This window comes from Mytilus galloprovincialis, chromosome 12 (genome assembly GCF_965363235.1).
Source record: "Mytilus galloprovincialis chromosome 12, xbMytGall1.hap1.1, whole genome shotgun sequence".
Lineage (NCBI taxonomy): Eukaryota > Metazoa > Mollusca > Bivalvia > Mytilida > Mytilidae > Mytilus > Mytilus galloprovincialis.
In genome coordinates this window covers 73048636-73076374 of record NC_134849.1, presented here as the reverse complement: position 1 = coordinate 73076374, position 27739 = coordinate 73048636, and the positions used below count along the sequence as shown (strand labels likewise).

General features: G+C 31.5%; 1 protein-coding gene across 2 annotated transcripts in view; it reads right to left on the bottom strand.

Moving 5' to 3' along the window:
• Nucleotides 1-5189: 5189 nt before the first annotated feature.
• The window catches only part of LOC143054774 (low-density lipoprotein receptor-related protein 2-like), a 39244-nt gene continuing 16694 nt past the window's right edge, over nt 5190-27739 (bottom strand). For both annotated transcript variants that reach the window (XM_076227824.1, XM_076227823.1), the window contains 14 exons: nt 27520-27654; nt 26938-27043; nt 26158-26314; nt 24118-24237; nt 23340-23564; nt 17918-18080; nt 17119-17258; nt 16702-16867; nt 16239-16348; nt 15465-15593; nt 14695-14871; nt 14019-14192; nt 7511-7628; nt 5190-6533 (listed from right to left, as the gene is read on the bottom strand). In XM_076227824.1, the coding sequence (XP_076083939.1) occupies nt 6083-6533; nt 7511-7628; nt 14019-14192; nt 14695-14871; nt 15465-15593; nt 16239-16348; nt 16702-16867; nt 17119-17258; nt 17918-18080; nt 23340-23564; nt 24118-24237; nt 26158-26314; nt 26938-27043; nt 27520-27654 (2371 nt within the window). In that variant the 3' untranslated portion in view covers nt 5190-6082. The remainder of the gene's footprint in view (nt 6534-7510; nt 7629-14018; nt 14193-14694; nt 14872-15464; nt 15594-16238; nt 16349-16701; nt 16868-17118; nt 17259-17917; nt 18081-23339; nt 23565-24117; nt 24238-26157; nt 26315-26937; nt 27044-27519; nt 27655-27739) is intronic.

Genomic DNA, 27739 nt, shown 5'->3' with positions numbered 1-27739 from the left:
TTTATTTATACTGTTTGCCCATCATTCTCTTTTCTTTATTTTTGTGTCCCTTTTTTCTGTATTCTTTGTAATATTTGTCCATCATTTTCTGTTCTTTTCATTTTAATAAAATTGAGAATGGAAATGGGGAATGTATGTGTCAAAAAGACAACAACCCGACCATAGAACAAACAACAGCAGAAGGTCACCAACAGATCTTCAATACTGTGAGAAATTCCCGCACCCGGAGGCGTCCTTCAGCTGGCCACCAAACAAAACTAAACTGGTCCAGAATGTTTAGACCTTGACATGACTTTTTTTAAATTGTAATTTAAATCCATATAAACATGCATGGTGTTGAATGGCAATTATGCAGGATCTTTGTTATTTAAAACGTGTATTTTAAAAACACTCCGTTATACGTCGGGATTGAGAACAATACGCCATTACACAAAACGATTAAAATTTGAAGATAATGCAGTGTTTGTTTTTCGGAAATATTAATTGATATACATATATATATATTATTAGTTTATATATAAAATGGGATATAGATCATAGTTCATTCATAATAAATGTCCATTCATATCCTTATGTTTTGTACCCTTTATGAGTAAGATACCCGTATGTCAGAGATTTTATATATTCATTGTGTGAATGGAACAATATGATTAGATCTGATGTATTACCGGATGTTGTAGTCTGCATTGCTTGCCAAATATTTGAAAAGATCACTAACATACAGTTTATCAATAGTAACATGTTTTGTATACATCTATTATGCAGTCGTTTATTTGTTGTGTTTTAAGTCTTAACTAGCACAAAGGTTCCTGGTTCGATTCCCGTTCCGGGATAAAAATTTCAGGAACTGAATTTTCGGCTCTGCCTTGACACCCTTTGCAAGTATGGTCTTGAGGAAAGTTAACGATGATAGTCCGTCGGAAGGGGACGATAAATGGTTGACCCGTGTTAGGGGAGATTCATATATCTTGCACGTAAAAGACACCCTTGTAGATTTCGAAAAAGAGCAGGCTAATGCCGCTACAAGGCAGGCTGAGCACTCGCACCCACTAAGGGATTAATATAAGTTGCAAAACTTGTTTCTCAATCCATTATAAATAAATATGTTTAAATTAAAATTATCGAATTAATAATGTTCCTTGGGATATACATAAAAAGTTTTGACCGCTTTCTCTCCTCGTTTCTAAATGTCAGAGATGTAGTTTTTGACAGATTATCTTAACAATGGACACACACTGCTTAATCCATAGTTCCATGCTAAATATTATTATTATTATATTTTATGTACTTCTTTAAAATAATGTATATTCAGTTTGGAAAGGTTTTCTTACTTTAACACGAATTTAAACATTGTAACATCGGTTATATATTCTTGTTGAATCGTTTTGTTTAATTTAAAAGTTGTACGACACTAAACTCTATTTGATTGATTGATTGATTGTTCCCCAATGTACTTTCAGCAATAGCTATTGTGCTATTTTTTGACGTGACGTATTTATTGGTACATGAAGCCGGTATTTTTGGAGATAATCTCCGACATTCGGTAGGCAAACTACCATTCCTAATCAACAAGATTGAAGTTGAGCGCACATATGCTATGTGCAGGATACGTTCTTCGACCTCCGTGTTGACGGGTAAGTGATTCACAGTAGTTCGACTAGTTCGACCAATCGGCCACCTATAGGCCCCCTCTTTATTCAATGACATGTTTATACTGGACGTAATATGTTTGAATAATTGTGCACATTGCTATAAACAACAAACTGTTTCAATAAGTAATTACACAAAGTTATATTCATCGTGGAACAGTACGACCGCACTTTCTTGAACATGTATATATCGAATGAATATTGAAACATTATTTATCATTCAAACCATAATGCAATCTTTTTCTTCCTGCAGAATATGAAACGCTTTAAATATTTAAAGTTTGTTATGTAACTTAGATATAGGAAATGAAAACTTTTCTTGTCATCAATTTTTAAATTAAACAAGTACACACCCGTGATATCGCGGGTCCGTGACTGAATTAAAGTATATAACTATGCCTAAGCCTTATTTTAGTAATTGGTATTGTCATCTGATAAAGTCATGTCGATTATAAGATGCACAGTTTTCTCTGCTTTCAAATCTTTCTGTTTGAACCCGTCGACCTGGAACTTATTTGGAAAACAAAAGGTCCAGGCTATCCAGGAATGGGGTATTTTTTAATCAACAGCATTGTCCTATATTAGTTATCTTAGAAAGTCTTGCTGATTGCTGAATAAAGCTACAATAGGGAACAATTTGACAATGATTGAATTTAGTAGTGTCAGCCCTTTGATTATGACCCGTGTATATAGCAAAATCCTACATACACCGTTTGGTGGTGCGCCTGTCAAATGCGGAACGTATAGATAAGGTAATAGCTAACAGGTGAATATACTATTGGTATCGGTATCGGATAAGACCCGGAACTTGTTAATTATTGGCAATATTAATTATGTGAAAAGGATCTGGATTGGTGTAATTTTTAATCTACATCATTGTCCTATATTAGTTATATATAGAGTTGAATTCTTTGATTTGTCGTTTTTACCCGATGACGGCTGACAAATTGGACCTCGTAATTTTAGTATTATAGATACACGCGATGCAAGACACTTAAAATGACATAAAGACTTAAAATGTTTAAATTTTTAATCTAAAATGCCAAAAATCAACAAAAAAATACACTCACGTTATTATTGCAAAATCGTAATCTGTTTATATAAAAAGAACTTAATAGAATTTATTTTTGTTATAGTAATATTAAAACATTACTTTTTGTTATGCAAGGCTGTTCGTCTGTCAGTTTAACACTATAAAAAGATATAAACGAGGCAAATCTTTTATATATAATTCAAAGCTGGAAACAATTGACATGTTAACGTACATTTTTTAACTGTAGGCAATATACAACTTCATTGCACTGAATATTTGAACACACCCAGGATTTGATTTTGGGGAATGGGAGGAGTAGGCATTCCTGTAAATTAGGCAAAAAGATGTCAATATGTTGACCCAAAAAAATTGTTGTAGTTTTTTTTCGTAAAAAAGTTGGTTTCTTTGTTTTGAGTGTACAATGAAAACAGATGACAATCGAAGCAGGGTATCAACTTAAAGTTTAAAAAAAAATTAAGTATAACGGTAAAATCTAGCCGGGATATAGTAATATTTCTTTATTTCCATCATTCCGTATGCACTTGTACAAATCGTTTGTTATCAGTTATATCAAGTGGCTATATTTGTCTTGGATGAGGTGTTGAATTGTTCACCTTAGCTGTATTTGACAAAACCTTTTGAAATTTAGTGTCCTCCGTGCTCTTAAAGTTCGTACTTATTTGGCATTTTAACTGAATCGATTCGCACATTATTAAATTAAATGTGTCTTTTGTAGACAAAACGAGCACATTGCATAAATACATTTTTTAAACACCGTAGGACGACCATAACGGGACATCGCAATAAAAAGGAAAATAAACAACAGGGAACACATCTTAAAATGTCTTAAATGTTTGAGTCGAATTTCTGTTGTTAAAAAGAAATAGAAATATCTAAATTATCTAATAATAGTAGTTGCTGTTGGTATTTGCTATATTTATAGTTAGGTCTTGTTCAGTTTGTTTTCGACTTATGATTGAGATGTTTTGCCTCTCTTTTATAATTGAACATATTGATGTCTATGATTATCAACTAAGTTTCAGAGTAGATAGGCAATGCCATTACGTAGTTATTGCAGAAGGATCAACGCTATTAAGAACTGAACATAATAAAGATTTATAAATTAACATCCTTGATTGTTATCCGAGGGTTTACATGTAGATGGGGTTTAACGTATGAGGGATAATGAACAAAACCTGCATATTAAAATTCTTACCTTGGACTTGGATATCCTTTGAACTGATTTTTTTTGCGTATTGCTGTGTGTTTGTCTATTGGCTAGAGGTATATTTGTTTTTTGTTTTTTGTTTTTTTTTTTGGGGGGGGGGGGGGGGGGTTATTAACTCACAAAACATGTTAAACACCGCCGAAGTTTGCACCTGTCCCACGTCAGGAGCATTGGTTCTTTGTTAGCCTTGAATGGTTTTTAATTTTAGTTCATTTATTCATTTTTGAGTTCAGTATTGCATTTATTTTATCTCTGACTTATTTCACATTTTTGTTTAGGAGCCAGCTGAATCACGCCTCCGGGAGCAGGATTACCTCGCTGTATTGAAGACCCATTGGTGGCCTTCGGCTGTTTTCTGCTCTTTGGTAGGGTTATTGTCTCTTAGACAGATTCGCCATTTCCATTCGCAATTTTATTTTATTTTTATAAAAGTCAATCATGGAATGAATCGGCTTAACAATAAATTTATAAAGGACAATGGAGTGCTGATAAAAAAAATGGTAAAAATAGAGATAAAGAACTGAATATTAAAAAAATAAAGGAAAAAAAAAGGATCCGTTATCAAAACCTTCTTATACTGTAACTCTTTTAGAAAGATCGTGTCTTTTTTAAAATCACAGAGGTGTTTGGTGCTACTAATAATAAAACATTATGAAACTTACAAATGTTAATGTTACAAGTTACTGTCATAAGATCAACATGATCAAAGAACAATAACTCAAAAAAGTAAAATACAACCAGCAAAAGACATCTATAAAGATCCGTTCGTTAAAATCACTGCCTAGGACATTAATGTTTTTGTTTCATATACATGATATACCAAAACTACAACGATCGATAGAATATTTGATATCAATAAATAACTTTGCGTATAAAAATACGATTGAAATTTCATCGTTGAAATAGCAATCAGCACGGTCACACGTGTCAACAATTCCCTGTTGATGAACTAACTAAGAAATCATTATCAAATTAAGCATGTTTAGGTCTTATAACTCTCTCAGGCAAAATTGTCATACAGTACATATAATATCTTTTCCATTTAGATCCATTTGGTTGAAAGTTTGTTTCATGTTAACGTTTTTTTACATCCCTGGCAAGTGTTAAGTTTTCAGCGTGTCTTTTGAATATCAACCCAGAAAAACGCTAACCTTCTGACACATGTTATAGTGAATATCATATTAACACATGCTTATAATAGTTGAGTCATTACAAATTCTAATGGATCTGGTACAAAGTTCCAATTTAACAGTTACAGACAACAAATATTTACAACAAATTCAATGATACAAACATGGCGGTTTTCATTTTATTAATAAAATATAGTATGCAGAATTATAACAATGGTGGTTTGAAGTCGCCTGACAAACAAACAATATATTATAAACTAGTTTGCATATTTTTAATCATTACTTGAAATGTATGATGTCCTGTGGAATTGTTTCCTTATTAGATGTACCCATGATGTTGAAACTATGTTCGTAACCATGGTAACCTAGTATGTAAAACTATGAGATTAATTGATGTGAATTCGTGGGTTTAAAAATACTTGGAATTAAAATAATAGTAAACAACATTTTTTTGTTGTTGAGTATTATGAGGAGAAATTTTCTGTTTTGCTAGAGCTACTTGTAATTGGTGTGAAAACTGGGCAGCTGAGTCAAAAATAATAAAATGTATTAAATTCTTTACTATTCATAAATGATCTTTTTATAACAATAATTATGTATCTTGACTTCTACACGTTTTGAATCAATTAAAATGGACATTCTAATAAAATCTTTGCGTTAATTGCAGATTTAAAATTCACTGATTTAATCGTATACTCTGGGCGGACTAACATAATCTGACCGAATGTAAACTTGTCCATGTGTTGTCAAAGACGCGGGAACGTGTCTCTGTGTTGTCAAAGATAAGACAAAAATATTTATTCTGACATATCTGCCTTTATTGTACTCTGCATATAAATTGTTTTTATTCAAATTTCAATCATACTGACCGACTTGTACAGTACTGTATCATAATTTAAATATTGACAAGATATGCAAACCCTGTTATAAAATAAGCCCATGCAGTCATCATAATCGAATATCCCGCGTCAAGCAGTGGTTCGAAACAACCCTCTTTCTCAAACGATTGATATAACATGTTATAAATTTAGGATTAACAATTTTAAATGTGATTGTTATAAGAAGGTGTATTCGACTTTCTGAGTGATGACGGCAGACTCTGAGGTGTCATATAACCATTAGTATCTCCGTCAATTGCACATGACCTAATGTACCCTTCTGCAGTAGGTGATTGGCTGTTGTATGTTGACTTCCGTTCCGGAAATGGGCTATATCTACCACTAACGTCTACAACATCTAGGTAATCAGGAGGTGGAAGTTCCGAATCTGGCCATTTACTGTATCTATGGGAGGAAGTTGATTCACTCAATGCTGTCGCAGTTTGCATTTTCTCGGTAAACATTTTATCATCAGTAATTTCATCGTATACTTCTACGTCTGCAGCTGTAGTTTCTGTGGTATACGAATATCCACTAGTACTATTATTATAGTCTCTCTGGCTCTTGTACGCTACTTGTAGTTCTTCTTTCATTTTCTGACTATCTTTTCTCATTCTGAAAAATATATATAATTTAAATTTGACTCATAAACAGCCTATCAAATATAATGGTTACAGATATTAACCCATGTTAATCTCGGTAATATTTCTCAGATGCAAAGTCTGAACCAGTAACTGTAAAACTCACCATGATTGGTCACGTGAAAAGCCACACGGATTTTTTATATTCTAATATTCGAACCTCCCTAAAACATGTAAAACATCTCAAGAATTGCAATAAAGATAATAAGTCATGAAGTCAAAATGTGTACGTAATTCGTGTTTACATTTACTTTAAACTCAGGTCTATAATTGAAAGTTTAAATTATTTTTGTCACAAATGACGTCTACTGTAAAAGCCAATATGACAGCAACAGAACGAAAACCAAAGACAACTTGAAATAATTCAACTAGAGACATTTATTCAATAAGCAGATGTTATACCACCAAACAACAGTACGTCACATCCGGTTGCATACGAAAAGAACACGATTTTGACAGTTGTAGATAAGTAATCCTACATTTCATTGCAGTACAAATATTCTGGTTAATCAACATAAATCTTTGATATTTCAAAGTACCATTGTTTTAATTGTTTTTTTATTAAGAATATTTTTGAAATTTTAGGTTACTTGGGGACTTAAGCTTGTACATAATATGCATTTGTAAAAAAGAGATGCAATGGAATTTTGCAAGAAATTTTGCCAATAGTACACTTTATACTCAGTCATGCCAAGTATTTCTTTATTTGAAAAAAAGATAAATTCTGCACAATGTTTTGAAAAGTGCAAATTAACTAAGACTAATATCACGGGAAAATCAATGGTGATAATACACCTAACAGATTTTTATGTTGATTTAAACATTTTTGTAAAATAAAGTTTGAGTGCTATCTCATCAACATATACCCAAGACATTTAATTTTTTTAACAGCCAACTTTTGTTCTTTAAACTAATATAACTAACCAATCATAATATATAACAAAATATCACCTTTGTAACTGGCATGTGACTATTGCTGCTACAGCTATTACTACGAGTACTATACCACCACACGCTAAACCTATGATTGCTTCTGTACTGAGCCCTTCATCTGTTGGCTCAGTATTACCTATAAGTTAAAGTGTTGATAATGGTAATAATGAATCCTAAGTATGGGAAATTGGAAAAAAAAAGAATCAAGATTTGTTATCGGATTGGATATTGCCTTTTCAAAAACTTAATGTTGACTTAAGGATATTCTAGGAATGATATTATTCAATGAGTTAATATCTTTTAATCTCCTTACAAAATTGTATGCATATAACGGCTTTGGGATCTTAAAGACCAAACAGCCTATTTATTTCTATCAGTGATTTTTCCTTAAAATTTTGTGTGAAGGTGTTGCATGATTTGAGGAACAAAATATGATGAAAAAAATTGGGGGTCACCAACTTAGTTTTGTCACTATAGCAACCTCAGTTTCGTGTTTTCCCGAATATTAACATAATATTTGCTTGTTATCTAAACTCTCAAAAAAATGCTTTATATCAAACCTACAAGCATAATTCTTGTTTCACGTTAAACGGTAGATTTGTATCTTTCAGATACAGGTTCAAGAGTTTAAAGCTCATATTGATTTGATCTTTAAAAATATGATTTATTTCATTCCCGCCAAAAATTAAACGTAAAACTGAAAAACGTTTCCAGTATTAAAAAATATCTACCAGTGATTTCTTCATAAAAATTTAAAAAAGGAAAGTGCCATATGTACTCTTCAAAATAAAGCAAAAAAAAAGTGTATGTCACCGTCCTTTCAAAAAAGTTATGAGTAATTTTCATGTTTTTTTCTCGTTCGTTTTGAAGAAAAGAGTTGTCTTTCTTCAGAACATTGCATCTGACGTCATAGTACAAACTTTCCTTGCTGGCGCACTATTTGAAAAAAGAAATCGCAAATTGGACGTTTGAAACCCCCATTTAAATTTCCAAGAATAACAACTATATTCACCTACTTTATTATCCGGTAATACTAGAGATTAAGCATGTATCAGTTTCAGATCTTTATGATGTTGTTGCCGCACAATATAAACCTTCAAAAACACCATCCGCCGGAATGGAAAATTGTTTGATCTTTAAAAATATTTTCACACCGCTTTTGTATAGAAAGTCTGTTTTTGTCCTCTGTCCCACATAAGCAAAATTATTGAAAATAAAAATAGAAATGAAAGATGGCACTGCTTAACTTACAGAGTATTTAAATATATTAATATGTGCTTGTTTCTTTTTCGCGTCAATTTCAGAAGTTTGCCGTAACGAACTCATTTGGTACTGTTGAAAGACGGACATACAAAAGCATGGACGGAGTTCTTTATACCATTATTTTTCCCGACTAAGACGAACGTTTAGAAATTATTGCATCGACTTTGTGAATTCAATATTTTAGAATATTAAAGATATAATGAAATTAAAATTATAGGTATAATATATGAATGAAAGTTTTGATTCTAAAACATTATACATCTATCTTAAAATACAATCCTTGTATTACTACCTCGTGTGTTTTCAATAAACGAGACAGTAAATATAAAATACAAAAAGTTTTTGATTCAAACATTAATTTAGAAATAATTTTCCGTTGAAAACTACAAAGTAAGATATCTCCAACAGGATAAAATATAATTCATTTTGGAAATTAAAACAAAGAAAAGGTTGTTGCCGGCATTGAACATCGAAATTTGTTTTCAATCTTTCCGGTCACAGTTGTAGCTAAATGAAAGGGAGCGGTTTTATGTAAGATATTATTCTTGGAGCAATTGTTTTTGTCATAAGTTAAATTTACAAAAAATTAGTTTTAAACACCGAAAATTTTGATTTTAATTCACATTCGCTGAGTATTTGTTTTATTACTATTCTTTGCCTTACAGCTAATTTCCTAATGCATGTAGGATAAAACTTTGGTTGGCTTCCTTGTTTTGTTTGTATAAATGTTTACTCAAGCTCTGTAATTAAGATTGGCATCTCTATATATAGGTATGTAAACCTGTATATATGCTATTTAATTGAATTGGACGTTATCAAAATATAATTATACAAAATATACAAACAAAGCAAGTAGGCAAACCAAAGTGTTGATCTACATACATTAGGAAATTAGCTGTAAGCTTCAGTGAGATTAGACAATATGTTTATCATTTCTCCTTAAGACAATTTGAAATGAAACAAATGAGAAACAAAAATGACCCTTTGTCATCATTTTATTTTTAACTATAAGATTTTGTCAAATAAGCAGTATGAATAAATTTTAGCTTCATTGCAAGATCGGACATTATTTTACGAGAATCATCCAGACATCAGTTACATGCACATGTTGCCAGTATGTCAAAACTTTTAGGAATAATTGATTATCGGCGTAACCTTGTGAATACTCAATATTTATGCCCCATCTACGATAGTAGAGGGGCATTATGTTTTCTGGTCTGTGCGTCCGTCCGTCCGTCCGTCCGTCCGTCCGTCCGTCCGTCCGTTCGTTCGTTCGTCCGTCTGTCCCGCTTCAGGTTAAAGTTTTTGGTCAAGGTAGTTTTTGATGAAGTTGAAGTCCAATCAACTTGAAACTTAGTATACCTGTGCCCTATGATATGATCTTTCTAATTTAAATGCCAAATTATAGTTTTGACGCCAATTTGACGGTTCACTGAACATAGAAAATGATAGTGCAAATTTCAGGTTAAAGTTTTTGGTCAAGGTAGTTTTTGATAAAGTAGAATTTCCAATCAACTTGAAACTTAGTATACATGTTCCCTTTGATTAGATAATTCTAATTTTAATGCTAAATTAGAGAATTTATTCCAATTTCACGGTCCACTAAACATAGAAAATGATAGTGCGAGTGGGCATCCGTGTACTGTGGACACATTCTTGTTTATTTTGTTTTAAAATTGACACTAAAATTAGAAGGATCATTGCATAAGGAACATGTTTACTAAGTTTGAAGTTGATAGAACTTTAATTTCGTCAAAGACTACCTTTGCCAAAAACTATAACCAAAAACTTTAACCTGAAGCGGGACAGACGGAAGAACGGACGGACGCACAGACCAGAAAACATAATGCCCATAAATCGAGGATACAAAAAACTTTCACCTAACCTGTACACAATCGGCGCAAACGAAAGACAAAATCTACGCAAGTGAAGAAGAATAAAAATAAATGAAATGAAGAACGGCGCAAATGCAAAAAGTCGAGATCAAAATTTATATTTTATTATTTTTATTAGAACGAAGGTTAAATATAGTGTAGTATCTTATGTGTCCATTTGTGTTAAATTTCAGCAAGATATTAAAGTAACGTGACGCATAATAGTTCCTCTTTTCTTGGGAGACGTAGCTAGCGTACCTACGTAGCGTACACCATGTTGGAATCCGAGAAAAACGCGAAATAGGACGTTATAATTTGACGTTTTTTTTTTCATTTCTATAAACAACGTCATAGAGCTTTTATGTCACTACCAAGTTGCGTTAGCTGATGCGCATAAACAATAGGCTGTTTGGTCTTTAAATACCTTGCCCTAATCTCAGTAAATTTGCCACTGATTAATAGGTTGCATACTGTCTCAATAACGGTTTATCTTTATGCATTTCTATAACATCCTGAGGCATTCGACTTCTTTGTTTGGATTGGTACGATAAAATATGATTAAATTTCAAAGAGTATTATTAAACTTTACCAAGGCTCCGTGTTTAAGAACGAACTTTGACCTATAATTGTTTACTTGAACAAAATGTGACTTCGATGTTGTCTCATTGGCAGCTCATACCCAGAGATGGGTCCGATTACTTTCAATGTAATTGATTAAATTACAATTACTTTGTCATTTGTACGATTAAATTAAATTAATGATTACTTCATTTCTGAAAGTGTCTGATTAAATTAATGATTACATAGGCAAAGTAATCATGATTACTTCTGATTACAATGAATTAAAAAAAAAACATTTTGAATGATGAGAATGAATAAACATTTAATATAACATTAGTTTTTTTTGGAAAGAATTTTGTTTTATATATTTTAAAATGATAACTTCAAACTTCACATCTATTTAATAAACCACAAAAGTTCACTTCAGTTCATCATTTTGACTTTAATTGAATATATGGCTTTATAAAGAGTTTGCTGTTTGTCCTCTGACCTCTTCCAGACTTTATATGTATTTCAAGGTGCAGTTTTTGGAAGTTAAAATATGGATAAAATAAAGTTAACAGATAGAAATTGTGAAAAATTTAATAGAATTGTTTAAACAAATTGTAAACAAAATACAAGTACTATAAGTCAATGCAATTTACATGTCTAGTCCAAGTACATACAAAAATTTGCTTATATTAAACAAGATATTTGTATGTACTTTTAATTTAGTTTGTGCTAATTAGATAAATTTTCACATGTCTGATTAATGACAGCCGTCATTTATTAGATTTTATTTTGGTCAACATAATCTGTACGATAATTTAAGTTATAAGTTGGATTCATAACTAACTGCACATATATATATTATAGTTAATTGCTATTAATAAGTATTGCAATATGCATTGTGTTTAAATGCAATATCAGTATTTAGTTCTATTTTAATCTTTAATCAATCCTAATTCTATCTTACTTTTGAGATATAGTTTTTCATATGTGACGTAATTTTTCTGCTGTTGCAGAAATTTCATATGTTCAAATTTTTAATGCCTTTTCACCATCGTATGTGACGTAATTTTTAATGCCTTTTCACCGTCGTATGTGACGTCATTTTCATAATTTACTGCGTTGAGGCCTGGACTGAGTCGGGTGTGTCTATTCTGTGTTGGTCATTCATTATGTATTCGTGTTTGTTCTATGTAATGAGTTAATACTTCAGTTTCATTATGTATATCTGTTATATTCATTTGATAAAATTTACTATTTGCAATAGCATTAATTGTTCTAAATAATTAGGATGTTCTTATCCCAAGCATACAAACTTAGCCGTATTTGACACAAACTTTTTCAACTTTTGATCTTCAGTGCTGTACAACTTTGTACTTTTTTTCGCTTTCGATCTTTTATATCTGGGCGTCACTGGTGAGTCTTGCGTGGACGAGGCGCGTTTTTTGGCGTATTAAATTTTAAACCTGATGCTTTTTGTTATTCATTAATCATGTGTTTCTTTGTCTAATACGTTTTCCTATTTATTTGTATTGTAGTCCTGTAATATTATGTTGTCATTTCTATGTTATATTTAACATTGCCATTAAAGTGCGAGGCTTGGCATGCCACAAAACCAGGTTCAACCTACCATTTTTTCCTTTAAAAATGTCCTGTACCAAGTCAGGAATATGGCCATTGTTATATTATAGTTCGTTTCTGTGTGTGTTACAATTTAATGTTGCATCGTTTGTTTTCTCTTATTTTTGAGTGTAAATTTACATTGCGATAAGACGTGTCACGGTACTTGTCTATCCCAAATTCATGTATTTGGTTTTGATGTTATATTTGTTATTCTCGTGGGATTTTGTCTGATGCTTGGTCCGTTTCTGTGTGTGTTAGTTACATTGTAGTGTTGTGTCGTTGTTCTCCTCTTATATTTATGCGTTTCCGTCAGTTTTAGTTTGTTACCCCGATTTTGTTTTTTGTCCATGGATTTATGAGTTTGAACAGCGGTATACTACTGTTGCCTTTATTTATCATATATATTGTCCTACAGCTATACTCAATTGGAAATTGCAATAAAAACAAACCTTAATTGGTTTCCTACCTGTCAGTTCAAAGTTTACAATAATCACAATATTAACAAAAGATTATAATTCAGGGTTAAAGAAAAATATAATATTGCTTAAATATAACAGTTTTTTTTATCAAATATATATATTTACATCTTTAAATTGTGAATATATGTACAATATCTTTAACTAAGGCCTTCTTAGGCTAATGATGACTTTTTTAATATTGTAACAAAAGAGGGACGAAAGATACCAAAGTGACAGTCAAACTCATAAATCTAAAACAAACTGACAACGCCATGGCTAAAAATGAAAAAGACAAACAGAAAAACAATAGTACACACGACACAACATAGAAAACTAAAGAATAAACAACACGAACCCCAATTTATTTTTATTTTTTACTGAAGTATACAAATCAATTAACATGCTTTATTTTATCTTGATAAAGTAAACCAAACTATCTTAACTTGTTAAATATCTATTAAATAAGAATAACAAAAAGGTTCATTTATTGACCATAAACACAGTTCAAGATTTTTTTCATTGTAATCAGAATGTAATCAAAATGTAATCAGGATTACAGGGCATTTTGAAAAGTAATTGATTAAATTAAATTGCATGTAATCAGATTTTTTGACTGATTAATGATTACAATGATTACTTGAAAAATTGTAATCAATTACAGCCGATTAACGATTACAATTACAATTACCCCAAGTCTGCTCATACCCCATCTTCTTAAATCTATGTTTGGACGATTTGTTGTTTTGAAAAATGTATTACCTAACATGCATACAGATGTTGTATCTTCGCTCCACTGACCATTTGCAAGACATTCCAATGTTGTTAGTACTTTGTCATAACCATCAACACAGGTAAAACTACATTTGGTTCCAGTAAACCGGTTACATGTGCTTGATAGGTTACCGTTTGTAATTGTATTTGGGCACACTATTCCTGAAATAAATATGCATATAGCAAAACTTTAATTGTTCCTGTGTTTATAAAATAAAAATGATGAAAATTTCCAACATCAAGAAACACCATAACAATAAAACAAAACAATCGCAAGGTCTAAAATGTCACAAAAGTAATGAATTTGTCGTGGTATTGGAATTTACTGGTCAAATGGTAGTTAAATTTATATAACTCGCGCGTTTGAAGTGCTTTCTGGATTGATCTTCAACTTAAACGCGAAATACATTAAATATTGTCTACCCGACAAATTGCACCTATGACATTAACTATCATAAGCATTAACAATGGCAACATAAACAATGATGGTGTTTTTAAATTGAATTGTGTAACAACAATTACTACATACAAATCTACAGAATAGCAAGAAAAAAAATATCAACCGAAATAACTAGGTTGTCCATTTTAACATGAATCAATACGACTAACGAGTAAGTACTATGTCTCCTATAAAATAATGAAGATCTCACACAAAAGAACTTACGGGTACACAGAGAGTTACTTTCCATCTCCCACGAACCATGAGGCAAACACTTAATCTCTGTTACACTAGGGTTCTTCATATATCCAGGCTTGCATCCGTATGTACAAGAAACATCAGAATACCGTGTGCACTGATTATCAATGTCAACATTATCATACATATCTGGACACTGTATATCTGAAAATAAACATGTGTGCAAAATACAAGTCTTTTTAAAAATCCTTCAACAAGTAAATTCTAGACAAAATTTTATCAAATATTGAGCAAGGCTTGTTTAAGCTTTCGGAGCAAATGAAATTTCTCCAGTTGTCGATAATGTTCGTGCTCCTCAGTCTTGAGTTTTGTATGTTGTATTTATAAAGCTTTGATTGTATTTGATCGTTTTTCCCTTATTGTTTTCCACTCATGAGTTGGACTATATCTTAGTACAGTAATGAATAAGAACACTTAAGAGCTAGCAACCTTAATTCCGTCGTTAACAAGGACAAGAACCGTTTAAATTAGACAACACTTCAGATAATACTGCATCCATGGGTTTAGTACATTCAAATATATAGTTAATTATTATTTCAAGAATTCCAGTAATAAAGTTCAAATCATCCCGGTAATTTTACGGACCTCACTTCTAATTGGTTGACCGTTATGAAATATTTATTTGAAATCACAGTTGACGACTGATATATCATAATACCGTCAACCCGAGGGGCATACAAATATACAGTAAATAAAATGAAGTTATGAAAAAATAATTGTATTGAAAGATATCTAACCTCCATCACATATTTTACCGTCCAATGATATACTAACGCCTTCCCGACATTGGCATGTTCTTGCATTTTGTCCACTTGGTAAGCATAGTTTACTGCACTGACCGTTGTTGGTCTTACATAATGCATGTTCTACAACAACAAGGACAAATGAAGGTATACATTGTTTTATTTTGGAAGCATAAAGTGTGATGTAGCAGAGTTAGCCATATCTTATTATGATTTTCTTGATAGAGAGTTGTTTCATCTAAGGAAGCTATTAATTTAAGAATTCCAGTGGTAAAGTTGAAATCAACCCTTCCATTTTTTTTATTGACATCACCGCAAGTTGGTTAATCGTTATGGAACATATGTTTGAATATCAAAAATGACGACGGATTTGTTCCAATTATCGTAGCTACTATTTCGTCTTCTTTTTGCAAATGTGGTCACCCTAATCAGAGTTTATAACGGAGTTTGTAGACATGATCGACAGTGCGGATGTCACCAGTGAACCAGGATCCGTTTACTCGTCCGGAATGGTTGAGATGTTTACCTAGCTTTAAAACCAGGTTTACGCGTCAGTTTTCTACATATATAGGAAATGTCTGTCTGTACCTTGTCAGGAATATGGCAGTTTGTTTTCATTCGTTTGATAAGTTTGCCTTTTTGATTTTACTGGTTGACAAGTGATTTTTCTTTTTGCATTGCATTTTCCTTAAAATTCGTTATTTTTATTATAATACTTGTTATGATGGGTTTTTTTAATATGTAATTTCTAATGTTGATTGATCATACCTGATATTCGTGTTTCTGTCATCCTATGTAGTGTGACTAATCGTCCAAACAAAATAGAATGGAATACCACCTGAGAATTAGTTCCATCTTTGTTTATTCTTCTTACAGACCTAAGAAAGTTCAAAATATTTACAATAATAATATGCATCTTAATATTCTGTTGTGAAGGTCATGGAAAATTGTATTATACAATTGTTGGATAATTAAGGTAGACTTATTTCATTCAAACATTAATTCAGTCTCGTGTATTCTTTCAGATACGCATGATAAACGTACGTCATTGCCTCCAAAAACTGAATAAATAAGCTTTTATACAGATACATAATTTACAAACATAGCGTAATGCATATTTATTTTCTAGTGTATTATCAATCATTTATTCCGTATTGCTGTTGGCAATGTTTCTTTTAGGTAAAGATAAGATAGGTTCAACAAAATGTCACTCATAATAAACTTTACTAACCTTTGCCCTTGACCTTGGCCAATGAAGTAAATATACTGCTGATCAACATCTACAGCTACTGGACGTTCTGCCGTGTTGGACATTATTACTCTGACATCGTTTCTGTTTTTCAAGCTAATACTTTCTATTCTATCAGTTTCAGCATCACTCCAGATAAGCCTGTCATCTGCACGAAAATAAAGTTTGAATCAACACTTATTATATAGAGATTAATACCTGGCCTTTTCCATATCGGCCCGGGTATAATTCCGATACCCCATATCAGCCCGAGACGTATTCTTTTTATCATATTCTTCCAGAAATAAAGAAGATTAACACCGGAAGGTGATATAAATTTGCTGCCCAGGCCGCTACGGTTGTAGTGACGTAATTGGACTGATAAAGTATCAAAATAAATTGTGTTAAAAAAAGTCTAACCTGTCATGTCAATTACAATGTCGGTTTCTGATTTTATTTTGTCGTCAGTGTACGATGCAAAGACTTCATCACTCGATCCATCCATTAGTGCTTGTTTGATAACGAAGTAGCTATTAATTTTCTCTGTCCAAAACATCTTTCTGTATTTAATGAAAATATTAAAAAGCATTGTTATCGAGAATACAAATAAACGTCTAAAATTTTTAACATGTTATATTATTATTGAAAGATTGCTTCTTAAAACTTAAGAAGTTTTTTTAATTATCTGTAGAATGATAGTCAAATACATTTCAAACAATTAAATAAGATTTACACGTTTAGTATTTTTGGAGCCCTTTATAGCTTGCTGTTCTGTGTGAGTCAAGGCTCCGTGTTGAAAATCGTACCTTGACCTTTAATGTTTTACTTTTATAAATTTTGACTTGGATGGAGAGTTGTCTCATTGGCACTCAAACAATATCTTCCTATATCTAACTCAGCATAATACAGGAAATGTCAAAGCAAAAAAAAAAGGATAAATAGAGCAACATGACTTGATATGATGAATTAAAAACAGATGAGTTGGTTTTTAAAGGGGGTCGAAAAAGATGACGAGTAAGGCCGTTTAAAAATAACCCTTCAAAAAAGACTTGTGAGAAAGGGTGAGAACATTTACTATTCAATACTGTTAATAATTAGTTCTGTTTGACGTACAGCAAACATGGCTCCGTAGCTTCAAGAGAGTCTTCTTAATTACGAGAAAGTATCTAAATCAAGTTATTTCAGGCATATAAGAAGATATGAAAGTAATAACACATACCCTATTGCTGGATAAAGCGCTATACTATTGAGTAGCGAAAAGCTGGAAATCAACGTTCTTTTCGTAGAATCCTTTGGAGAAAAGACTTTGATTGAATTAGGCGTTGTATAGAAAATATTACTTGTAGAAGCATCCACATCAAGGCTGGTCAGTCCAGACGTTTCTGAAATATAAAATTGACTAATTATCATAGTTATATTATGCCTATATTGACAGCAAGGTAAGATTTGAAAATTCAGCTGTGTAATACATATACATCAAGATGTGCACACAAGACATAATACCAAGTCTTAATCTGGTAATATTATTAAAAATCATCAACATTGAAATATTGCAATTGATACATTTTTGTACATGCTCATATAGAATAAGTGAGACGCAGAGAAAATGTAGTCAATGTAGCTTTTACAAATTAGATCGAAGGTTAGCTATTTGATAGATTGTTTTTGTCAAATTATTAGTATATCTTAAATAGTTATCAAAGGTAGCATTGAAGAACCAACATTCCAAAACGTTGCGCCAAATACGTCTAAGATAATCAATTTCTGGAATAAGAAAATCTTTAGTTTTTCGAAAAAATCTAAGTTTTTTGGGAAGATTAGAACTTGTTCTAAATCGTTACTAAGGCACTGGCCTCCCTAACAACATAACAGGTTAGCTACTGTTACTAGATGTTTTCACACTGAAATTTAGTTCCACATGGTTTTCATATACGTGCACATAATACACATATAAACTAAATGGAAATATTATTGGAGCAGTTCATTAAGGTGTGTTGATGTGCAGGCTTTTAAAAAAACCATTTTGATTAGGTAATTGGGTATTGAGACAATACTAGTATGATTGACAACTGTCATTATCACTAAACAATCAGAGACAAGGTAGACCTTTAATTAAAATACCCCACCTCCTAATCTGTCAATCAAATTGACCACATAACTTATCAACCTCAGTCGTGCATAATTATACAGACTATTTGTATTCGGTTCTACGTAATGAACATTTAAATGACATATAGTTTACAAGTGTGAACAAATCTTATGTACAGGTAATTAAACAAGGTGTAGAAGTGTGAACAAATTTAATGTGAAACCAGTGTACATTACGATAAACTAATTGGAAACATGTTTACTGTACATGGCGTTTGGTGTGAACACGGCCTTAGATGTTTGATACATGTATATATAAGAAGGATAGATTTATTTATTGCCAATTACTTTTGAACTACATTACATAAAGTGATTCTATCAATTTTATCTGAAAGATAAATGATTAATGGATTAACAAGATCTTAAAAAAAAAGAAATATGAATATGAATATATGAAAGGTATTTAGGTAAAGCCTATAATTTACTTGATAAATTTCAAATAATCATCTGTAATTAATCATCAATTTAGATTAGTTCATTTTTTTTATCAGGAATTAGCTTAAAACAGTTTTAAAATTTTCAAAACTTTAAATTTAACAAACCATTGTTTATAAGTTTATTCCCCATCAATCATTATGTCTATTTTAGTCATTTGATTTTTTATTAGAAGTGAATTTATAGTTTTGCAATCAAGAAAAAATCCGTGTTGAAAAATACTTTAAAAATGGATCAAAAGGCACTCTAAAACTTTTAATCTTCAATGTTATATAACCTGTGTTTCAACTTACAAAATGCCCCAAAACAACATTTTTAGATTATTTTTGTTGCTACTTTAATGTTTTTAGCTGTTGGTCTAGATTTTATGTCTTACAAGGATAGCTGGTAACATTTACTAGAAGAATTTTTGATTTGCAATCTTTTGTTTTTTTGAAACATGTTCAGAACAAGCAACATTATTTCGATAAGATATAAACTGCAGTTTAAATAAAATTGTGCAAACTAAGAGACTCATATTATTGAATTTGAGCTCATTTTATCCTCATACTGGAAAGGCACGTTTCCTTCTAAAGACCTGCTGTAGAAGCAATTTTCAGCAATAGTGCTTTATTAATGTTCATTTTTCCTCACCATACCTTAATATGAAATAATTCAAACTACTCTTCAAATCTTTCCATGAGTGATTTCCATCACTTTCATTAAAACAGAAAATTATTAAAATGACCACAAAGTTTATATTCATGTCAACACCGAAGTTTGACTAGGCTGACTACTGGCCTGGTGAAACGTCTACAAGCAGTGGAGTACATAGTTATCAAAGGTACCAGGATTATAATTCAATACGCCAGACGCGCGTAAGACTCATTAGTTACGCTCAGACCAAAATAGTTATAAAGCCAAACAAGTACAAAGTTGAAGATCACTGATGATAATTGTAATCCTATACTAAATCTTGAATAATTTACCTGTAAAAGTAGCAAATAATCGTTTTGATTCTTTAGTAAAACCAATTATGACCTATAATTCAGAGGTAACATGTTTCGATACATATATTTCTTTTCATAGAGCCAAGAACAGAGCCTTATCTCTTAAACAATTAATCAACTTGATTTTACAGACAAAACCCCTATTGAAAATATGCATCTTAAATTTTGTAAATCTACTTTAGGAATAAGAAAAAATGCATCCAGTTTAAGAGTTGAATTCAGGAGATTGCCTATATAATGTTTTATTAAAACACAATTCCTTTTATATTTAGCTAGACAATATAATACTAATATTAATACATTGATAGAGTAAGTTTTTTTCTCTAAAACAGTTTCTAGATTTGACGGGAACTTATTCATGGTATACATATGCAAAAAATATTGTTGAACAGACTAATATTGACATTAAAATTCTTTCTACTTGTAAGGATATAAAAGATGTAAATAAAATAAACAATATAAAAATAAACTAGAGGCTCTCAAGAGCCTGTGTCGCTCATCTTGGTCTATATGCATATTAAACAATGGACACAGATAAATTCATGACAATGTTTTGGTGATGGTGATGTGTTTGTAGATCTTACTTTACTGAACATGCTTGTTGCTACAATTATCTATATCTATAATGAACTTGGCCCAGTAATAACAGTGGAAAATATTTTCAAAAAATTTACAAAAATTTACAAAAATTTATGAAAATTGTTAAAAATTTACTATAAAGAGCAATAACTCCTTAAGGGGTCATTTGAAAATTTTGGTCATGTTTAACTTAATTGTAGATCTTTCTTTGCTGAACATTATTGCTGTTTATCTCTATCTATAATAATATTCAAGATAATAACCAAAAACTGTAAAATATCATTTTAAATTACTAATTTTGGGGCAGAAACCCATCAAGGGGTTGTCTGATTGTCTGAAAATTTCAGAGCAGATAGATCTTGATCTGATAAACAATGTAAACCCATGTCAGATTTGCTTTAAATGCTTTGGTTTCAGAGATATCAACCAAAATCTACATGTCACCCTTATGTACTATTTTTAGCCATGGCGGCAATCTTGGTTGGTTGGCCAGGTCACGCCCCTTTTTTTAAAACTAGATAACACAATGATGATTGTGGCCAAGTTTGGTTAAATTTGGCCTAGTAGTTTCAGAGGAGAAGATTTTTGTAAAAGTTAACGACGACGGACGACGACGATGACGACGCCGGACGCCGGACGCAAAGTGATGAGAAAAGCTCACTTGGCCCTTCGGGCAAGGTGAGCTAAAAAGAGATATGAAGATTTTATTGAAACTAAATTTGAAAACATTGTTGATAAAAGCAAATAATATCTATATAAAAAATTTAAAAAAGATTACAAACTCGAAACTTTTTTAAATATATCTAGTTTTTAGATAAGAAGATTAATCACTAAATTTAGAATAAGTGATCAGAGAAGAAGAGATATTTTAATCTGCCAAGAGAGGAACGACTTCGTCATAAATGTAAAATACTACAGGATGAGAAACATGTTTTACTCTATTGTGATAATAATAAAACGCTAAGAAATGCCTTTTTTTTAACTCAAAAGTACTGAAAATGATAATTTTAATAGTTTAACTGAAGAAGAAAAAGATCATTAATCATTAAATCTATCAACGCCTTTACAAACAAATAAATTAGGGTCCTTCTTGAAAAATTCATTAGAACTGAGGGCATGTGACTCTTAACAGCCTATTTGTTGTTATACATTTTATGCTGTTTTGTAAACAGGAAATTTATAAAAAAAAAGACCTTTTTATTTATATTCTTGTCAACACTGAAGTGCTGATTATGGACTTGTGATACCATTGAGACGAAACGTGCACCAGCAGCGGCTTCGACCTAGTGGTGTACATAGTTAAAATGTCAAAGGTACCAGGATTATGATATAACTAGTGACGCTGTGATCAAAATAGTTATACAGTCAAACAAGTAAAAGTTGAATAACATTGAAGACCCAAAATTACAAAAAAATGTGCCAAAACAGCTAAGTTAATATTGTCAAAACATTAATCTTATTACGACAACAATCCAATATTGTTCAGAAAGCCTTGTAATTCAGCCCTTTACAGCATTTGTCCGCATTTCCCCGTTCTCAAATCGAATATATAATCCGATTAGTACTTTTTGCATTGTGAGAAAAGACCAAATCTGACCTGGTAATGTCCCGACAGTGACTAGATAATTACCCCATACCGAATTTCGTATTAATATATAACGAGACTGTTCGGGAACATTTTCGACAAAGATGGTTCATATGCATTTATCGCGATTGTAATCCGACTAGAAAAAATCGGCAGACTTTCCCGAATGTTACGCGACGCACTTTACTTTCTTGGTATTTGGTCGACCTCTCTGGATCATTCCCGGTCCGAATAAATCTTTCACCAACGTACACGACTGCGTTTAGAAAATGAAAGGTCATTCAAGATCATTAAGGATAGAAATACGACTTTACTTTTTGTGTGTTAACGTTATATGATCTCAGACGTGATGGACACTGTGGGAACCCAGCATGATGAGTGCTTAAATTTCGTTAATCGATTACAAAGTAAACAAGAGGGCATCAGAGCCGGAATCGCTCACCAGTTAATTTTTCTGTTTTAATATTTCATAAACGATTGTTTTTGCTTTTCAATATATATTAATGAGTTGCTTAAAAATGCCATTTGAATGTTCATTGTATCTTTCATATTTTCTTCAAAAGCAAATAAATGCATTTTACCCGTATGTTCCATTTTAGCCCTAGTGTCTATGTTTCTTGACGTTAAAGGACATTAAATAAAAAAATTATACAAAGATTCATTTGAGAAGATTGTTAAAGTTAAAAAAAATCATAAGCAACTTGTGTTAAATGGTCCTTAAAGGGCAATACCTCCTTAAGGGCTTAATTGACAATTTTGATCATATTAACGTTATTGTTAGTTACAAAAGAAACAAAATCAAAACGATAAAACACATGTACAGAATCTAGCCATCTGCCCAATCGCAAAACATAAATGATGTGAAAATTCAACATTAATTAAATTTGTCCTGAACTATCAAATACCTGAAGTAATAGTCCTTTCAGAAGTACCGTCCATCTTGATGGATTTGATTGAATTTCCAGATGATGATTCAATCCAAACAATAGAATCCGTTTTGTAATCCACTGCAACATCAGTGGGACTTATAACACCAGTATCAACTGACGATATCACTGTTGAGTTGTAAACATTATACAGTCTGTTACTCAGCTTATCGATAATCAAGAAGGAGGTCGTATCAATGTCTTCTACAAATATACAAATATCTTTCATTAAATCACAATAGAATTGACGCCTTCAAGGCTACTTATAATTTCATTTTTCAGTATGGCCCTTGAATTTTGACGGAAAAAATACATTATATTACTATTCTTATTACATTAAGACGTATCATGGTAATTTAAAAACTTGCATCGCAATTTAAAAATACTACCTCATGATTGTATTGCATTACTGGAAGACCGTCTGCTAGTGTCTGTTCTATGGTCGGGTTGTTGTCTCTTTGACACATTCCTCATTTCCATTCTGAATTTTATTTGACTTGTAAAACAAACTTGTTGATTTAAATATGAACTATTGTATTGTATATAATCAGAGGATATCTCATGATACAAATATGATCATCGGGTCTTTCTGGTGTTCTTTTTTTTTTTTTTATCTTAGTTTCATCTAATTGTGCAACAGTAAATGATTGTTCAAGACAGTGAGTGAAAATAACTTGGGAATCCTAAGGAACTCCAAAATAAGGAACGGTACCAAAATAAGTTATAACGAAATTATACCTGTTATACTATGTTTTACCTGGAATGCATGATTTTTCATCTGCTTGCAGTTGGTATCCTAGATGACAATCACATTTTGCAAAATAACCATGAACAACACATATTTGTTGACAACCGTCGTTATCTTTGACACATGGAACTGGAAAAAAAATTAGCATGAAAGAAACACGGTAAAATAGAAATATGTTAACAAATGGACAGTGCATGATTCGATGTCTTGGCATACATCCTAGAACTAGGTGTACATGTATGTATCAACAGTTAATAAAACAATCATGCAGGTAAATTTGATGAGTTTGTGCTTATACATTTCATTAATACTGTACTTTTGTGTTTCTTCTCCTTCCGCTGACTAGACACTGAAGAGTACAGCTCCAGTTTCCAAAAAAATAAATGCGTACAAATTTCACATCAAAAGTCTTAGGCCGTGTTCACATTGACCTAAAATCGGTGTTGTGTAAGTATAACTCACACGTAAACTAAACAAAATTACGTTCCCATTGATAAAACTCAATGTTTACATGTAGTGTAAATCATGTTTTGTCTACATGCAGTCGATACTCGATGTAGGCCTTGTGTAGATTAAGTGTACACAAAACTAGGCATTTAAAACATTAGTTTCACCATGCATATTTAAGGAAGAAACGATTTTTTTTAATAAAATTGATATTTATAGCAATTATTTATGAAGTTCTTTACAGAAATATTTGTCTCAACTTGATATATTTATTTGTTTTGTTTCGAAATAAAACTTAACGTAGCTTTATTAAGCCCTTATCAAGACTCAAATCAGCATCATTGCCAAACACATAATTCATTTGAAAATTAAGGTCTTTCCGAATCGACTTGACTTACACAGAAATATTTGCCACTGGTCTTTACTCAAACAACGATTCACTCATAAATGCATTACTTAAAAAGTGTGAGGTAAATGTATTGTTTGTCTAGTATCTCGAATCCGTGAAATTACACTTAAAAAGTTAAAAAAAAACCAACATTACCCCCTTCCTTTGCCAAATACTTCTTGGAGAAGAAATACCATTTGAACAAACAGAAAAGATAGAAATATAGTGATCCCTAATATATCCTTCTTCGTCTGTAATCACGCTGTTGCAGCCTACGTTTTCTAATGCTTAATCGAGACATCTTTAAACTACTGCAAATCATCAAAATGCCTTTCATAAAGAAGCAACCACTTAACTTAAAAAAAAAGGGGGGGGCATTTTGTTTAATTATCAGAATTTTGCCGCGCATCCGTTTTATTCCGGTTTTTTTTTCGATGCTGGTAATCAATTTTTTTCTCTTCAACATTTAACACTATAATGTGTGGGGAAACTCTTGATTCAGAATATTTTTTATCATCTGTAGAACCAGAATTGTTTTCTTTATCCAACTGGGGTTCGGAATATTTCGATCCCCCTATTTAGAGTCAAATGGTCGTTCCCTTGCTGCTAGAAAAGTTGTCCGAAAACGTTTCATTCGATTCTACGTAATAAACATTTTTAAATGACATAGAGTTTTACAAATGTGAACAAATCTTATGTACAGGTAATTAAACAAGGTGTATAGATGTGAACAAATTTAATGTGAAACCAATGTCCAGTTCATTAAACTAATTGTAAACAAGTTTACTGTACATGGAATTTGGTGTGAACCCGGCCTTAATCAATGGTAAACCAGAACTAAAACGTCCTGATGGTGACATCGAGATTTTTCAACCTTGACCTTTCTTTTATGTTGAATTGTTTTCTCATCATCAATCTCCTCATTTTACATCATCGATTGGTTGGTAAAGGTGTGATGCTAATACACAACATTAATACTGTACATAGTTTTTATTCGTGAGTAGTTTTTCGGCAATTTTGTTATTGTTGATGAATTTTCTTGTATTTAATTTCGCAGTATTTCGAAAATCATAAATAACGGACTTATGATTCCTAAACTTTTCGTTTATTATGCATTTATTTGTTCAACAATATGAAATGTTATCGGTAAAAAAATAATGATATTTGTGCATGTATTCATAGCACAAACACCTACGATAAGAATTATTTATTACCATTTCCTTGTGGTTGAATATTTTTATCATAGAACACAAACATAGATGGAGATGATAAATCATCCAGTACGAAACTGTATATTGGATCATCTGAATCCAGTTCATCAACGTGCATATTGCTACTACTTCCGCTCGATTGTAGCCAAAGAAGATAATCCTGTCAAATGAAATTATAAACGTTTTAAATTCTTGGTGCAAATTCCATAAAGAAATAATAGGGGTTTGGATATACACCAGCCACAGATTAAAAATAAATATATAAAATTCAGATAAGTAACACCACTTTTAATGCTATTGTGTTCAACTCCTTTTGTTTTAGTTTCCTATTTTTCTGTCGAGTTTTATGTTAATATGTTTCATAATTGTAGCATAAACTGATTTGTTTGTTCTTCTTCTGATTACGTTTCACCTTTAAAAAACATTTGCCTCAACGTAATCAACAAGTACCTATCGAAAAGAGAAATAACCGCGTATTAGCAACCATGATATAAATCCGCAAAGTTCTTAAAATCATGGTAAAAAGCATAACCTCTTTTTCTTGACTCGCTCGAGCCTTAATTATTTTCTCCTGAAATTTTACTTTATATTGTTATGGTCAGAACAAAAATCTCCTCTTTAGTATTATTGCAATAATTATTATATTCTACTCGTTGTGTGATAAGTAGTATGATTCCTAAACAGTTAATCAATTTCAAATATTAAATGAAATTCGTATGCGTTTTTTTATGAGTAAATGCACATCACACCAATAAATTAATTTAATTAAAATTATATATTTACTTTATATACACCAATACCATGTAGAGTTTGACTAATGGTGATGATTTTTAAGCCAGTCCCAGAAGATGTAATTGAACCGATGTTTTCGTCATCTGTCCAATATAGCCTGAAAAATGGGAAGATGCATAACAAGTTTCATTTTCAGCATTTTTAATGTTTAAAAAGTGAATCTGAGTACATTTTTGGACAATTGGATACAACTGATTTTAATGACAAATATTTTTAGTTGATATTTTTACACTAGAGTTACTCCCCTTGGAACACAATAAACTTTGATACTTGTGTAGTATTTATTTAATCAAGATTGTTTAAATATTATTTTTTGCTGTATCTATGCTATTAATGATTATGTTCATAATTGAGATTTCTTTAATAAAATATTTCGAATTTCGTATTTCGTATAAGCAGTTTGAAAATATCGATTAAAAGAATTAATTAATGGAAGAAGGAACAAGGAAGAAAAAATATGATTTGATTTCAAGACATTCCTGGTAAAACCAAAAATGAAATCTTCTTTTTTTTACTTTAAATCAATTTAGAAATTTGTCGCTTCTGTTCTATGACGGTTTTTTAAATGTTTACCTGTCTTTTTGTCTGTTATATGTCAACCATTTTGGATTCCTCAAATTAGTATTCTGTAGACTATTGGATGATGAATTGCTCAGATTAACAATCTCTATTTGTTTGCTATTTTCCCCTGTGACGGCAAATAGGACACTGCAAAATTCAGACTTTTAGGATGGAATTTGAAAAAAATAGGCAGGACAGGAATTTTGAGTAAAAAAAAAGGCAGGATGTGACA